The 17,994-nt window shown below is 38.8% G+C and overlaps 1 protein-coding gene across 1 annotated transcript; it reads right to left on the reverse strand.

Annotated features, from left to right (window-relative positions):
* Positions 1–776: 776 nt before the first annotated feature.
* On the reverse strand, positions 777–16,617 carry OMA1 (OMA1 zinc metallopeptidase). Its single transcript, XM_054398387.1, has 8 exons — positions 16,109–16,617; positions 15,485–15,713; positions 14,230–14,403; positions 14,002–14,109; positions 12,295–12,423; positions 9,459–9,533; positions 7,061–7,210; positions 777–989 (listed from the first exon to the last, which is right to left on the reverse strand). The coding sequence occupies exons 1-8, from the start codon at positions 16,615–16,617 to the stop codon at positions 777–779; spliced, it is 1,587 nt and encodes a 528-aa protein (XP_054254362.1).
* Positions 16,618–17,994: the final 1,377 nt, after the last annotated feature.

The following is a 17,994-nucleotide window of genomic DNA, read 5'->3' on the forward strand; positions in this document are numbered from 1 at the left end:
GTGAGACTGACCTCTGATGAGGCAACCTGATCATTTAAAAAAAGGCAGCAGCCAACCTTGCAAAGCATCCTGGTGCTACAAACCCATGGTTCCTACACAATGTTTCCTTCACAAGAAAGACTTCCTTGAAAATTATTTAACTCCTTTTTTTAAATTGAACTTTGTGCAACCCTTTCAGGTTGCTTTGAAGAAAAAGTTGAATCAATCCATATTCTAAAATGCCTCAGAAAGAAGAAAAATCCCAGCAGTAAATCCACCTAATTAAGAGGGGGCGTATCTAGCCCATAGGCTATTACCACATCTCAGCTTAGTATTTTTAAACACACTGTATGTGGAGCAGGAGGTAAGTAAGCTCTCCTCATTATTTCTCAAATGAAGCTGAATAGATCTAACCCAAATTACAGCAAGATAAGCCAGACAACTTAAGTGAGGAAAAACTGTACTTTTTGCTCTGCTGTAGGGATGCTTCTGGCTCCTCTGTCCTCTGATCAAGGTGAGCCTGATAAAGCTGAAAATTACACTGTGTGACTGGATTTTATGAGATTATCTTTCCCCTGAGAAGTGATTTATTTTAGTAACTCTTGATGAATAAGAAACTTGCAGCTCCAACACGCTGCTCTTCTTGTGTGGGCATGGCTCCTTATTGCTTTGAGTGAGAGATCACATGAAAGAAACAGAATGAGTGGCTTACATCTTCTTTATGGCTCAAAGGCAAATTTGCATTATAAGATAGACCTTCAGGGACCACCAGTTTCAGAAAAAGTGAAAACTTATCACTAGTTTGTAGGTTTAATTGCAAAAGTTACTGGCATATTTTCTACTTTTTGAGGAAAATCCGGTTTTGGTTTTGAGAGCTCTTGCTTTGTAGAATTTGAGGTTTCTTGGTCTTTGGACAATTCCAGAAGATACTTTATGTTATGTTTGAAAACGAGGCGAGGATCTGGTCCAGAAAGAGATGGGCAGTTGCAGCTCTCTCTTATTTTAAGAGCCTGTGAATACATAGGAAAACAAATCAAGCTCATTTAAACAAGAAAAGCAGAAAAAGGTTTCAGTCAGTGATGGGGCTTCCCTGCAAGGTCTGCATTTGCACACAAACCTTAGTGGGTACAAAACTGAGTTGTTACTGAATGACTTTCCAATGGAAACCAAGAATTCCTGAACAGAAATGTGGCAGTATGGTTAAGACAAAGGAAAAAAAAAAAAAAGAATTAAAATCTCAGTCTCTCAAAGAATGGATACTTTAAAAGTATCACAATTAAGTGATACTTGTCCCTATCAGTACCTTCTACCAATGACTGAAGCAAGAAAAACAGGGCTGTGAATAATTTACCTGATCAGATATGTTCTGGTGAAATAACTATATGTAGATGCCTGACTTGAAAGAGGAGGGAAAATTTCCAGTATCATAACAGACATTTAACTGTTTGGCACAGAGATTCAGAAGGGTGATCAGTATAGTTAATGCCCAGTTACACAAGTGACCTTTTCTCCAATAATGAAGGACTGGAATACACAGCTTCCAAACATTCTGAAAAATAATGTCTCTAGAATATAAACCTTTATCTAGATAAAAAGATTAGCACTGAGACCAAACTTTCAGCAACTCCTGCTCACTGAGTGCCATTGTTTCCATTCGGCAGATTAGAGGCATGGAGGAACCAAAGAATTTCCCAGATAATCAAAATCCATTAGCAGAGGCACTCTTGCCCTAGATCATCCTGTCCTGTGGGCAATCTGAGAAACACATGACAATGGATTAATCTAATGTCTCAAAGGCACTGTGGGGAAATTGATATGAACCTGCATGAAGTCAGGTGTTAGAAAGGATGCTGAAGTTGAAGTTCATGTGAACAAAACTGAACTACCTTAGTTAGTCCACACAAATAGGCAGCTCACTTCAGAGGTCAAATAGATACTATACAGCTAAGTCTGATGCAGTACTTTGCTAGAGGTTGTACACACCTGTTAGCATCCAAGGACTCTCCTTACTAGAAAAATAAGATCCCATGTACCATATAGCAAAATATTAGATTTAGAATTTCAGAGGGTTCTGAATGTCCTGAATTACAGCCAGGTGCCCTCTGACCAGTACTAGGGACTCTCACCTGAAAGCTTTGGGTGATACATCTATTCTTGATGGATTGAGGAAAAAACTAATGCCCTTTCCATAGCAGTACTAGCACTGCAATTAAAAAAAAAGAGCAGGAATTTTTAACCTGCTTTATATACACTAACCTTGACTGAACTATCAAATTCAATATTTCAGTACACCTATGCTTAAGTATTTGCCTATCACATTGAAATGCTTTGGTTATCTTCCACAGGAGACATTAGAAACATCTTACTACAGCAAAATTTTAATATAGAAGAGCAGAGCTTCTTAACTCATTCCTTTGTAAAAGGAGGCAGCAAAACATATTTTCTCCCTAACTTTACTCCAGTGAACTGATGAAGAGTTTGCTGTAAATGACTAGAAAGAAACAGAATTTAAATTTAACAACTGGTTTTGGAAAAAGACATTCCAGTAACACAGCATGAGTTTACCCAGATGTTTCTTGATGAAATGTAACATTCAAATTAATGGATACACAAGTCTGGATTAGGCATGCAAATATTCCTCTTGTCTAACTTGAATAAAAACATGAATAAAGCTTTCAGTATTTGCTTTTCTGCTCTGATTGTCCATGTAGTCACCAAATGTAACTGTACTGCTGAACATTCTTCTGCTTCAGTGACCAATTAATTTCTAAACTGACATTTTTGATAACCAAGAGTTTCTCTTGTTCCTTTCCAGAACGCAAGCTGCTGCAAGACTGCATTAATGTCAAGCAGCATTATTCAAGGCAAATGAAAATATAAAGATTTAGGCTGTATTCTAGAAAGGGCAATGTAATCCTCTTTTAAACTAATTTAGCAGGTTTATATCTCTGGGTTTTGTGGCTACATGGTGCCTGGCCTATTTCCACAGTTTCACTTGTCTAAAATACTGAAGTGACAACAGCAAAGGTAAAACACAATACTTCAGAGTTAACATTTTTACCCTGTTGATGTTGCTGAGTTCTCACTAGCTGTAAAGCTGTCCAAGGGGGTAGAAGGCATCTATTCAACACCATCAACTCACATGCAGTTAAGAAGGCTACAATTACGAGAACAGAAAGCTATGCTGACATCTCATCTCATCTCACTGTGCAAGACAGCTATGACTACACACTCTGGTGAAAAAAGCTTTTGTATGTACATTTGTGACTGCCATGCAAGAGGCAACCCTAGTCAGAAAGTGATCTTTTCTTTCATTCACTTGACTGCTGCCATTTTGTTCTGTGCCAGGTTTGTATCATCATTAAGATGCCAGGGACAGGCTGAGGAACTTACAATTTAATTTTTCCTGAAAGTGCAGTCCAATGTGGTCAGATTGTACCTCTAAAATCAGTAGCAGCTTCAAATCCACTCATTTAATATTGCTCAAGTATATTGGTTTTTGACAGAAGACAAGTAAAGGCATTAATGAAGCACATAACTATTGACATTGTAAGAACATGATTCATTGGTTGTTTTTACTGAAGAGTGTTCTCAATAAGGATTGACAAATCTCAGACAAGATTAACTAAGCTAGAGCACCTAGAATCACCTGGAAAGTGAGAGTACATAAGTGCTGCTCTTTTCAAGCTAACCTTCAGAGAGAAAATACTGCTGCTCAGAGTAAAAATCATCTGCATGTTTATTGCTTCAGAGGATCTCAAACACAATATCAAAACTATTTGTTTGCAAATGAAGCTGGTTTTCTTATCAATACACCTGCAGTCACCTTCTGCAACATGCTGGGACAGGGGAATGTGTAAGAACTGGGAGGTCTGCCTCATCCTCGTTTTCATATAAAGCCTACCAAAAGAGACAAATATGGTAACAAGCAATTTGCAGCTCTTAGTATTAATCCTTCACCACTGTCACAGACACGAGGTTAACTGCTGCATCTCTACCCCCTCACAGTACCCCTCTGAAGCACACTCTACTTCTTGGCTGTCAGATCTCTCAGTATAAAAGCCACATCATCCACTGGTCCTCAAACCAGGCCAAGGGTTGTAGTCTCTTGCGTATTAACTGTGATTACCTCAGCAAGCCTGACTTATGCTCTGACCTTGCAATTCTGATGAAAACTAAGACACAGCACAAGCATGGAGGGAGGGGAAAAAAAAAAACCCTGAATATTTAAATAATTAAAAAAAGAAGCACTGAATTCCAAAATTAATTACAAAGAGCAGGCATAGGGAAGCCAACAGGTTCCACAAATGAAGTAGTGGTCAAAAAGACGATTGAAAGAATGGAGAGACCTTGTTATTTGACGGAGAATTAAACCAACTTAAATATAGTGGCAACACTTCAAATCTGATTCTGGTGGCACAGAAAAGAAAAATGGTGACAAAACATTGAAAAACTTTATGGGAATGATAGGTCAGTCATTTTCATTCTTATTTTCCTTGAAATTTTCATGTTGATAGGCCTTAATTAATATATTTTACTACTAGAACTCTCTGAAGTAATCTTCAGATCATAAGCAAAGAGCAAATATACCAACCTGGTTTTGATAAGGAATTGGAATAAATGTATATTCAATAACCCAAAGGCAGCAGACTGAGGAATAAGTAAAAACTGTTATAAGAACAATGTGGATTTGACAAGAAAAAGTCCTGCCAAAGTGAATTAACTTTTGCAGAAATTAATTGACCTGGAAAACAAAAGAGAAGCAGTACAAGTAAGGTATCCCAACTTTCTGTTACTCTTGAAAAGATCTCAACACAGCACTTCCAAAAGGAGTGAGAAGCAGGAGTCACAGTGAATCAGAAATGGGATCTAAGCCAACAACATAATGACAAAAAAAGCAAATGTCACATCAAGATGAATTTTCGTGTCACCGGCAAAGCTCAGTAGATAATCTTCTGCTTTATTCAGTATCTGTGTGGCCTGAGAAGTTCAAAAACTTGTTTCTACGTTCCCCAGCCACAGGAGCTGGCCTAATAACAGAAGTTGCATTGTCCTGAGTCATTTCAGCTTCAAAGCCATCAGTATATGACACACAACAATGCTCACAATGGTCTTAAGGAATAGAGTTTCTTCAGAGAGAGATAAAAAGGCCCTTCTCCAAATCTGGTTTGTCCCCTGGGCTCTGAATATCTAACAGCCATTCATCTATAGTAAACATCCTGTTCTAAAAGGCTTTAAGTATCTGAACAATGAAACAAAAAGGTGCTGATATTGAACAACAAGAAGGCCCTGGGATTCCCTTTAAACACCTGAGATCCACCTTCAAGAAGGCAGCTCTCAGATGAAGGGGTCAATGCTTCAGAAGTGAAGCTTCCAACAACACCTCTGCACCCCTTCTTTCATTTTGATTCCACTTCTATAGAATTAACCTCATTTAGGCAGTGAACTTCTGTTCAGAACAGGAAGCCTTCCGCTGCTGTTTTCTCATCCTAACTCAAAAGAATGTTTAAGGTAAAAGGCAAATGAAAATATCTCCTCCTCAATTATCTCTTTGGAAGATAATCTAAGCCTCCACTGCTCTTGGAAGTGAGAGTGGCTGTAAAAAAGATGAAGGTTGCTCCACTTGCTAAGTTACAAGTGCTAAGACAGAATAACTTGACTGCCACTTCTACACAGCTGCTCAGTTATTTAACTTGTTTGCTCAGTCCTGGAAGAAATAATTTATTTCATTACCACTTCCTAAGCTAGCCAATAACTGTATGAAAATCTTGAATCTTTTATGTTCAGTCTAACTAAAAACTAAGGCTCCACAACAAGTATTACTTTCCATTCAGCTGCTCTAATGCATTAGAAAAATCAAAATAGTCTCACAATCTGTTTTTAAAAAGTACAGAATTTGCATATGTTAATTTAAAATGTTCTGTCTAGCCAGTCTCCAACCTCGTATCCCTAACACTGATTCTGATTTATGCTATCATCTAGAATACTTCCTGCATTCATTCTCAAAGGATTCATGCAAACACCTCAACATTTAATACTCCCTCTGCCAATAAATCTTCAGCTGTCTGTACAATTTGGAATTTAGAAATACTTCAAGCAACTGAGAGTTTAAAAAAAAAAAAATGCCACTTGGTTATAAGAAAGGGAAATTCCAAACACAGTTTACCTAACTGAAAAACTACTGTTGTGAAGTGCTTTAACACTAAATTTTGAGAAAAAAAAAAAAAGTAGTCAAGAAACAATCTACACTATTGTTCTGTGGTTAAAACCTCTACTATTTAAAGAAACAGTAAACAAACAAAGATTACTAAACTTGGGACAGTTCTCTGTCCTTAAGCTACAGCAAAATCCCCAAGCAGCTATCATCCACTTGGCATTCCTCTAAGAAGACATCTGAAAGAACAGAGAAGACCACAGATTGATGGGTAATTGTGTGGATTAGCTCAAGTTCCTTGGAGTGGGGTAAAATTTGCTCTCTAATGTGATGAAAAAAAGCAAAATACAAACCCTACAGAGACCTATCATAAGCAGGGCGATTAAAGAATCTTTTACTGAAGATCTGACATTCTTCTGAGGCAGGATTATTTGAGGTGTACTCAATCCCATATCAGTAAGAAACAGGGTATGATGGAACATTCTTTATTTGACAGCCTAGGGCTGGCTATCAAAGCAAGAAAAGTCAAGACAGTTTAGAGATCCAGCTTAAAAAAAAAGGCTTCCAAAATGGTAAAAAAAAAAAAGGAAGAAAAAGGAAAAAAAGCTGAGATGAGATCTGTGACACTGTCGCATCTATACCAGGAAGGCCATATAAAAACAAGAATATTGCACTTCAATCAGAAATCAGAAAACATCTCTTGAATATAATTACATTTTACCTGTGGATTCTTAACTTTTCCTCATTTAATAAAAACTTTAAGGTGGAAAGCTTTGTAACAGGAAATTTCTGTAAGGCTGAAGAGAAAGATAAGCACAATGCTGAAAGACTGGGTTGTCAATCAATATCGAAGTAGCTTTTGAATCAATACCAAACTAGGCAAACCTTCCTAACAGCAAAAGACACATTTCCCCCAACGCTGCTCACCTCTGGGATAAGCCGGTCTAAGTGCTCAGCTCTGTTTTCATGAGAGGGGTGTGTAGAGAGCCACTCTGGTAACTTGGGCTCCCCTTGAATGTTTCTGGCTAATTCCATCTGTTGCCAAAACACACTGCTTGCTCGCACATCCACACAGGCCTGCGGGCAGAAAGGAAATGCAGACACCACTGTATTTTGGAAGCAATATAACGCACATTCCAACAGATACTGAGTTACAAAAGACATCTTCAATTTGTACCTTCCAAAGCATGTTTAGATGGCCCCCTTCACACCTGACAGGTAAAGGCTGCTTTAAGAGGAGCCTGAGGGGTGCCCTCATTCATGTTTATAAAGATGAAGGGCAGTGTTGGGAGGACAGAGCCAGGCTCTGCTCAGTGATGTCCAATGATAGGAGAAGGGCAGTGGGTGCAAGCTGGAGCAGAGCACGTTTCACAGGAACATAAGCAAACCTTTTTCAGTGTGAGGGTGCCAGAGCCCTGGAACAGGCTGCCCAGAAAGGTTGTGGAGTCTCCTTCTCTGGAGACATTCCTGGATGCATTCCTGTGTGACCTGCCCTGGGAGATCCTGCTCTGGCAGGGGGGTTGGACTGGATGATCTCTGGAGGTCCCTTTCAACCCCTAATATTCTGTGATTCCATGTAAACATGGTGAAAAACTAATCCAGATAAATACTGGACTTGGTCCTTCACTATCTTTGCAATTCCACTTATCTTAAAAAATTTACAGTTGAATTAAACAATTCAGAAGAAAACCAGATCCACAATTTCTGGCATTTCTTTAAAGGCTCAGCTGCTTATTCTAAGGGCTATTTGCTAGACAATGCAGAAGCAGAACAGATTAATTATCTCCACAGATTTAAGCAAATTTACAGGAAGAAATTTAGAGTCAGAAATATAAAGTGATAATAATTCAGACCAAAATATCTCTAAAAGTGAGCTGCAAAGGCTTTTCTGTAAGTGATTACTCTGCCTTTTTCAAGGCTGATCTGTGTAATCCATAATAGGTTAAAACAGTAATTCTGCAGAACTAGGACTCTCATCTCTCTCCATCCAAGTATATATTTAACCAGAGCACTCTTGCATCTCTCTCTACCCAAGTACATATTTAACCACAGAAAGTCATATAAAAATATCATTCAAAAATGGCATTTGTATATCACCTACAGACTCCTCTACTTGCATTTAAGTGGAGAGGAAAAAAAAAAAAGAACAAGATTTCTTACAGTAATTTCCATTTGTTTAAGACAAAAAGAGATGAGTGATCAGAAGGTAAGAAAATGTCTTATTTTTTCTCCTCCAGGAACACAGAAATGATGGCCTAACCTTTGAATTTATTTCTTACAATTATCTTAATAAAAAAATCATGTGCAGAAGCTAAGAAATGCTGAGATGCCACTTTGCTTGTTTCTCTCTGGCATGACCCTACATTCAAGTATTATGAAGCAGTGAGCACCCATGCAATGATGAACTATTTTTTTCACCATGGACTGCATTATTCCCTTAAATGACTTCAAACTACAAATTCAGTTTCAGCTCCAAAATCAGTTACTTTTAAAAACTCTCCCTTGAAAAAGTATTAGGAACTATTAAGAGAAGGAAATTTTCCTTATGAAATATTAACACTAGATGGTGCTGCTCTCATTGTTATATAACACTTTTCTAGCTCTATTACACTTAGCCAGCAATTAAAATGTTTTAGTTTTTCTAATTTAGAATTAAAATCCACAGGGACTTCAATGCGGGGTGGGGGGGGGGGAAGAGGGGGGAAAGAAGATAAGTAGTTTCTGACCAAATTTTTGCCTGATATTAGCAAAGCTGCTTTACTGTTATTACTGCAATTAGATTAAATCTTTAAATACTAAAAGAATATTGATATACTTTGCAATTATCAGCAAAGAAAACATAACCACAACATCAACAAGTCCTTCAGTTTTACTGAATTGTTGAGGATATTACAGATTAGAATATTCTAGGTGCACTACAATATAGTAAGAGCATTCCTCAGAACTTCTTCCAGTGAAACAAAAATCTCAAGGGTAATTTCTGTCTTTACATACAATCCCATGTACTCTGCTTATGGATACTCACTAATGGGCATTCTCTTAATAAATATATAGCTTTTTATTCTAATAGTAGTAAACTACATAGAAAGTAGACTGTGCAGTTAATAAGGCACAACTTCACAAAATTCCATTTTACTACGTATAATTCAGCCAGGATGACTTCGCAATTTCCTACAAACTGTTTCATTGCCCACTACTTTATCAGTCTACATTTCCTAAACAATTTAGGAACCCTCCCACTCACCCACAGTGTGAAACTCCTTGATTTAAATGGAAAGTGGAAAAGTCCAGAAAATTCCTAATAAAACAAACAAGTTGTAGTTACCTTTGCTGCAAGCTCAAGTCCCACTTTATCAGCTTCAGCTTCCAATATTCTGCTGTATGGTCTGGCAAACACAAACTGCAAGGAAGCACATCAAAGCTCTATTTCTTGAGTTTCAATGGATACAAAACTAGAACACTGTAGCTACTTTTCTAACCTCATAAGAAACTATGTTTAGCCATGTTCACATTGCATGGGATCAGCACAAGTTTTCTTAGTGTAACCTTTAATTCCACTATATGTAATTCATTGATCCTGTATTTGGTGGAAATTAATTCAGCTTATACATATTTCCATGGTCCATCTCAGCAGCTATTCTCACAGCATTTTGTAGCAACCAAAGAGTCAATGCCAACTTTAAATTAGAATTTGTTTACTTCACTTTTATTCACATAAAGATTTCTGATGTAGCAACAGTAACAGACATAAGCCTAAGAAGACTCTGATATGATTCCACATAGCAATTCTCATTCCAGATACTGCTTATAACCAAGCAGGGTTCCAAATTGTTATGTTCTGATTGTTACCAATATTTAACTAACATACAAGAGACTTAAAGTGTCCCCCTTCCATGTTGTAAGAATCCTGTGTGTTTCTTTTCAGATCTAAAATTAAAACCATAAGATAGTCTGAATCTCTTGAGAAAACTTGAGCTCTCCTTCAGCGTGCTTCTAGCCAACAAAGCCTCAGCAGTGGACACTTAACAGGGTCTTGAGGCGTTTAACATATAACATTACTCTTCTGCTACTGAAAAATGAATTAATTAAACGAATCATAAATGATAAATGAATTAACTAAACGAATGTGCTAGAATGAAAAATTACATTTTTTTCAACTCTGATCTAAAATTCTTGTCAGAAATTGGATATAAGACAGATTTGATTTTTCAAATCAATTTTCAGAGCTGCTTGTGTATGTTAAAGAAAATGAAGTTCCAGAAAAGCTGACTATCCAAAATTATCAGTTTCCACATGAAATTAAAAGTTCATGGTGTGAGGTGGACAAGAAACGGAATATTAAGTACTGTATCTAGTGTGTAGTGATCTAGCACCATAAGTAGGTACATACTAGTGTGCAGGACATGAAAATCATGAGGCATGCTTCGTGCTATTCCAAGAATAAAGCTCTAGTTCCCTTATAAAAAGCAAAGCCAACATGTTTTAGTTCAGAAATAGATAGCCAAAGAACAGCCACAAATGAATCCCAGAAGAGAACTTAATTTATTAATGCAAGCAAACCTCACTAGCTTTTCAGAAAGAAGGCAGAACTGGTGCTAACATGCCAAAAAACCTACAGAGGGTGACTGGAAACTGCTTATAATCAATAATAAAAAATAAACAATGGTGAGCAGATTAAAAAGTTAAGCCTCTGAGGACACAAAAGAAAACTGAAACAGGAGCAATTATTGCAATGTGGCTTACATAACCCTTTCAAAGAGTGCAATGCTAAAACTTAAAAAAAAAAAAAAAATCAAGCTCAGGAACAAGAGGAAAAGAAACATCCTGAGATGAGAAAACGTGCAGAAAGATTCATTTTCATGTAAGCACAACAGGCAAGCATTGAATGGAGGAAAGCAATACTGCACTCCTGGGGGACTAACAGAAACAAAAATTTCTCTTCAGCACCTTTTGTACATAGATGAAAGTTTTGCCAGTATTAATCACCTCTTTATTCTGCACTGCATGGATATGCTTAATGTTACTGAAGAGGAGTTTGATCAGTTTCAAACCAGGACATTACCGTATGCTACCTCTATGATAGATCTTTTGTACAGCACAGGGGACTGCATTTGCACTCTACAGCACAACTCCAATCCGTGATGCCAAAATACCAGTTGCAGTAAGCTTAGAAGAGGAGAAAAGATGCTGACAGGGAGTTAAATCTTGCTGTCTAAATTATGAGCAGTCTCAGGATTGATTCACACTTTGTTTTTTCCAAATTCAGCTCTTCAAAATGCTGGCTAGCATTCATCAATGTATTGGTTTCTTAGCTACTTGTACAAATATCCAAGCTCTTTAGAGATAATTTATGTTCAGAATCCACACATTAGCATAAGAACTACCAAAACAGATTGCTTATGTTTAATTTCATGGTTTGGAGGAACCAGGGGAAATCTCGGGAAAAGCATCAAGAGAAGTCAAAGAAAGCAAAGAGTTCTTTCACTTAAATTCAGATTCAAGTTTTATGATGTAAGCAAATTTCTTTTTTAAAAATCCTACTGAAAAAAGAAGGATTCTTAACTGTCAGGAGACAGTAAATTAGACTGCTTTAGAAAACTGGCACAACAAAGCCTCTGAATTTTACTTTAGTGGAATATAGGCTGTCTGAAAGAATTCTCAGGCAAGTTTTATTATAGCATCACTTATACTTTAGAAGTGGTTAGTCTCAATTTTCTGATCTTGGAGACCATGATTACTACTAACAATGTATTTACAGAAGTCATCCACATACTTTATTTGGTTTAGAAATTATTTAAGAACTACTAAAAACAAAATCATGGCATTTCAACATAACTTTAAAAGGTGAGATCTATTTCTAGCTAACAACTATGTAGCTTAATTTATAGGCAGATTATCAGAGCATGCCCAGCTAAATCCAGTCATTTAAGGAGATCTAAAGTTCTTCAAGATAACAAATGAAAATCCAGGTAAGCTAAAGCAGATGCAGAATAACAAAAGTGTATTTCGTTAAAAAACTTACTCAAACACTACTTTTTGCTTATAATACTTCTCCTCTTACCTTTTTTCCCCAAACATACTATTTAATGGCACTACCTCCTAAAGACAAACTGTGTTTTAACATGGAACTCAAGAAAGATAATATGAAACATCACTCTCACCTCCTTCAGCTTGCTCTGAATCCACTGGCCAACAACTGCCAGACTATCACGAGGACAGATGGCCCAAATCAGAGTGAGAAAGATGAGTGACAGAAAATCCAAGAAGTGAACCAGGCTGGCTTTCTCTGCCTGTAAATAGAAATTGTCCAGTTTTCATTTCCTTCTGTTAGACATTTCTTTACAATATAACAGAATTTGCAAACACTTGAAAAATCATTTGGGTTTTTTCTTTGTTACACTTCCTATGAAGCCACGGAAGAAAGCAAGCACAAGCTCCTCTGCTTGCACAAAAAAACCCAATACAGTTGGATACAAGGTACTTTCAGTCTAGAATCCACACCAACTGCATAAATACAGATGGAACAAATACATTTTGACTATTGAGAGATTCAAAGCTCGAGCTAAGATGATGGCAGAATGCAGACAGTTCTTTAGTAAAAAGGCGATGAAACATCTCAGTTGGGATGAAAAAAAAAAATCTACAGAAAGACCTACAAGACTGTTCTTAATATTAACTTGAGAAAAGATAGGTATCATTTAGACAGGAACACTAATGGGATACGGGGACTCTAGGCATAGTATTTTTTTTTTCTGTTGCACCCATTTTATTTCAGAAATTGAGCGATCTTGGAGAAAGAAACTGACATGCTTTCGATTTTCAGAGCTCGCTCTGACATGAAACTTGAGCACTTAGAAGCCAGATCATACAATGTTTCCCTATGTCAGTTGGGTGACACAGGTTCCACACAAACAAGGTAAGTTCTTTTATACTATTGAAATGTTTTTTATTTTTGTTTAGAAATTTAACACATTAGTTGGCTCATCTGAGCCCAAGAAACCATGATATGATCTGTTGCTCATCCAAAAATCACGCAACATGCAGTAAAATAACTCTCCTATATTTCCACTGCCTTTACAACATATTTCCCATTCCCAGATGAGGTTTGCAATTTCAGCAGGGTCTTTGTGTTTACAAGCTACTCAAGCTGATGGATAGGTAATAAATACAATTTTTTAAATTACTTGCCCAGAAAGAAATCAATTTGGAGGCAAAGAAGCACTTGCTAGTTAATCACTCATTCTAGAACATTATAAGCCATATTTCTACACCTTTTCTTTTTCCATAGTTGCAACTACAAAGCGCAACAAAATTAATACATCCGTTCTGTTAAAATGCTGACAAACTACCAAGTTCAACACATCCATGTCAAGATATGAAAAAAATCAAGTCTGTGAAAGCAATCATCTGTAAACACAGATCCAAGTTCCAGGCATTCCAGAATTAGGCATTCTAATGCTGGTGTGCTACTATAATAAAAATATTATGTATTTTAGAATAATTTATTAAAATATATCCAACTTCTGTAGGTACTAACAAGTGTAGTAGTAGCAAACTGAGTTGCTGAGTGTCTGTAGTTCCTTCTGTGTGTACTCCACGAAGAGAGGCACCTGCAGACCACCTTCTAAATGACTGTTAATATCAAGTCATAATCCATCTGTAGAGCTACGAAAAAAGCCCTGGCAGATTTAACTAACACTATTACAGGACTTCCAACAGTTACTGAGAACATGAGTAATACTGTAGCAGAACACTCCCATTTCAAAGTCAGTTTTTCTTAAGGGCCACACTCAAACTTTGATTGGTAGCAACAGGAAAAATCTTAATTAGAATTTAAGAATTGTAGACAGCTTTCTTCAAATGCTTACTGCATGCTCCAGCACAGCATGAGCTATTTCATGTCCCAGAATGAAAGACAGCTGATGAACATCAGAAACTGCATCTAGCAACCCCGTGAAAACAAACACTTGACCATTCTAGGAATAAAGAGAGAGTAAAAATTAAGTATATGACACAAATAAAATGCTGTTTAAACATTACACAAATAAAATGCTGTTAAAACATTACTAATGATTTCTGTATTGGGTTCAACTTACTGGAAGCACAAAAGCATTTATATCTGGTTCATCTACGACATGGATAACCCACTGGAGGGCCGAGATCTGTGGGATGTCCTTATTGCTTTCAGATAAGTGCCCCAAAACCGTCTCCACCACCTGATAGCGTGCATCTGTCTCAGGTAACATTTTACTTTGGAATTCTTCCATCCACTAAAAAAAAATACCCAAATAAATAATTTATTGATTGCCATGAAGCACAAACACAGTAAATTACTATTTGGTAAACTAATTTAGTGGCTACACACAACTTAGTTGAATCTAGGTTTTAATATATCTTTCTTTCATATAATCTAAGCTAATATATTGCAATTCAGGTTTTCAGACCCACAAGTTAAGGATTAACAAACTGAAAAAAAATTAAACTAACAACATATCAAACCCAAGTCAGCATAAAATTAGTCATACAGCCCCCTGTATCTGGCATTTTCTTAAAATACAGTTAAGCCTGGCATCGCCATTTGGCAAATCTTTCTATACCTTTCTGGATTCCCATCTGAATTTATTGCTTTTCTGTAGAGTTCTGTTGTAATTTGTAAGGTGGACAAATTCATACAAAAGATTTAATTCGAATATAACTTTGTACTACTTCTGATCTTATCCCCCATTCTCTGTCAGACAAGAATACAGTGACATTTGGATATGGATTATCAAGTTTTACCAGCTTTAGAACAGAAAGTCACAGAACTCAAAGTTAAAGAAATTAGTTCACTGGACAGTTTAAAAGAAAGCAATTAAAGAAAAATGAGCTGATCCAATGACTAAAAAAAGGAAGAAACAGAATTGAATCCAAGTGGAGAGTATTACCTTACAAAGTAACAATTTAAGAGCAAGGACCTTAAACAAGTGCCAAAGAGTGCTCAAATCAACACAGAAAATGAGACAGAGCGCAGCATATTCCTATTAACTGTGCTTTTACTGCCTCTGCCAGATTTCTATATCTCTTGTTATATTACAGTGTCACAGTTATAAACCTGTGCTACACCCATGGAATGTGCTCTTTATCTACCCTGGGTCCCTGAGCAGTTTGCTGATGGAAAAGGAACTCTTGAAGGGGGTGAAGACAAGAGGAGGAGGTAACTGATGGGGATGCTCTGCAGGGTTCTGTGCATGAAGTTCAAAACTTAGCAAGAATACCACAAGGTTGGTATGCCCATCTCATTAACTGGACTACAAAAAACCCTCCAAACATTAACAGTTTTAGAGTATTTTGAATTTGTCTTTAAACTCTTACCATATCATACTCCATCTGTGACAGCTCCCTAAAATGCTCTTTTCCAAACACCAACAGTCGAGGACGCCCAGTCATGGGTGTCTCCTCTAAGTGAGTAAAATAAAATACGACAAATAAAACTCCTAAGCTACTGACACCCAGGAGTATCTTCCACTTATTTTTTCTTGCTCTTTCTTTTAAAAGTTCCCGTTTATTAGAAGGAAGTGCCTTCCACCAATTTCTTATGCTCCTGTAAGATACAAACAGTGTTAACTTAGGACATTCTCCGTTACAGCCTCTCCTCATGTAAGATCTTATGGAAGGTTATAGGTGCAATTGGCTTCTACTCCATTTTTCCCCTCCCACAGGAGAGTAAGGAATGCCCTTTTAGTGTCTTTGTTCATGTCTCTAGCACATGTAAATGAGAACGAGAAGAGTAGAGGACACATTTAACACCTCCGAAAATGGAAGCAACCTTTTGTTGAGCAAATTATCAATCTAGGTAGGCCCCAGTGCTTCAAAACTTTGCACAGATATCGAAATGACAACACTACTACAAACACGCTACTATTCTCTACAAACTCACACATACATCTTTCCATAACAAAATCTTACACTCAGAGAAGAGGCAATACTGTATTTTACCTGCCAAGAATGATAGCAAGCAACTTTTGAGCTGGCTTAATAATAATCCAGAAAAGAGAAACTGGTGCAGCCTGAAACGATGGTGATATGTGAAAACACCTGAAGATATGAATGTTCCAAGCTGAAAAAGGATGTGGGTGCTGCCCTGCAGAACTGATGTGGAAGAATGGGGCCTTCTCCTGCTGTGTCCGAGAAGACTGGAAGCAAAATCTTCTCCAACTGTGGTGTGCATTCTTGTGTACTTCTGTATTTGAGGCATTCAAAAGCCATCTCTGTCCTTTACTGATTAAGTCTTTATAGTAGTTAGGGCTTCCAGTCAAAGCAGAGTTTCTAGCAATTCCACTCAAATCCAGCCTTTGACGTATGTCTTGTGTAAAAGGGACCTGAGTTCGGCAATGTCCTGCATGGGATCTGTAGAGATTATTGCACTTCCCCTGCTTGGTCAAAGAAGCCAGATGAAAGAAAATACAGTTCCTGCAGGGCAACTTTAGACCCCAGATGATATTCATAACTTCTTTGGTTGGTCACCCTGAAACAAATGGGAAAAGAATAGCATAGAAGCAGTAAGAAATCCAGCTCGGGTTAGTGCAAAGCTTTGAAACATTTTTTGATCTGAACAGGTATCAGGTGTTTGCTTGCCAACAACTGAACTGCATGATTTTTTTCTCTTTCACTTTTATTACCACCAGATCAGGCCGACTGCAAGTGCCCCTTATTGAAGGTGTATGTCTATCATCACCCTTCCGTGCTGTGCTCCTTACCCCAGTGTCATTCCTACACACTGAGGAAAACCAGGATCTGTTCAGGGTGTTGCGAATAGTTCGCAGCTGAACGCAGAGTACGCAACTGCTGCACGAGGCCTAGAAACAAAACTCCACAGCGAAACACTGTGTGTCTCTGCCGGTATCCTCTCACTGCCGGGGCACGCAAACCCCCTCCCGCCCGCCAGGGCCCGGCACTCAGCCTCCCGCGGCGGTCATCCACCAACGGCCTCCACTCCTCCCCCTCCACTGCAAGCATTGCTACCCTCTGAGAAAAGCCGCACTCGCCTTTTGCTTGCGGCCCCTTTCTGGCAGCGGCCTGAAGCCCCGAGCCGCCGTTCCTGACCTCTCCTGTCGCCCTCAGAGCCTGGCATCCCGCATGCGAGCAACACCCTCCCGACCTCGATGCTTAGCACAACTATCGTGAGGGGCAGGCGTGAGGAGGCGGGGGAAGAAGGAGAGACGTGTCACTGAGGCCGCCTTGTGATCTGCTCCGGGCAAGACCTCCTCCAGCGGGCTCCCCTACTCACCACCCCGAGAGGCGGCGGAGGAGGGAACAGAGCAGGCCGAGGCGGAGACGCCGTGACACCGGTTCGCGATGGACAGCGGGAAGAGACCACCACAGCCCCAGCAAGCGCCCAGGCTCCGTGCCCCTTTCTTCAGGCAGCGGCGGCGGCCACCGCTCCCGCCACGGCCCTCGCGCAGGCTCCGCCCCGCGCCTCAAACCCCGCGCGTGCCGTGAGGGGGCGGCGGCGGGGGCCCGTGCGCCTCCATTTTGTTAGTCAGCAGTCTGGGCCGCCGGTGGTGGCTTAGGGTGCAGTAAGAAGATAGTGACCAGCAGATTGATGAACGTTCTTACCCTTTATTCTGTCTTGGTGAGGCCACATCTGGAGTCTTGTGCCTAGTACTGGGCTCCCCAGTTCAAAAGAGACAGGGAACTAGCGGGGAGACTCCAGTAGAGACTACAAAGGTGCTGAGGGGACTGGAGCATCTCTGACAAAGGCTGAGAGACCTGGCGCTGTTTAGCTTGCGGAAGAGAAAACTAAGAGGGGATTTTATGCTGATCAGTATCTAAAGGGCAAGTGCCAAGAGCATAGGATCAGTCTCTTTCTCAGTGGTGCCCAG

Source organism: Indicator indicator, unplaced genomic scaffold (assembly GCF_027791375.1).
Source record: "Indicator indicator isolate 239-I01 unplaced genomic scaffold, UM_Iind_1.1 iindUn_scaffold_38, whole genome shotgun sequence".
NCBI lineage: Eukaryota > Metazoa > Chordata > Aves > Piciformes > Indicatoridae > Indicator > Indicator indicator.

Bases quoted from the DNA above. Each gene is read 5' to 3' on its own strand.
- OMA1 (XM_054398387.1), bottom strand. From the start codon at position 16,617: ATGAATATCATCTGGGGTCTAAAGTTGCCCTGCAGGAACTGTATTTTC. The intron at 15,714-16,108 runs GTAAAATACAGT...TGTATCTTACAG, and splicing joins CTTGCTATCATTCTTGGCAG to GAGCATAAGAAATTGGTGGA. The intron at 990-7,060 runs GTGAGCAGCGTT...ATGTATTCACAG, and splicing joins TAGACCGGCTTATCCCAGAG to GCTCTTAAAATAAGAGAGAG.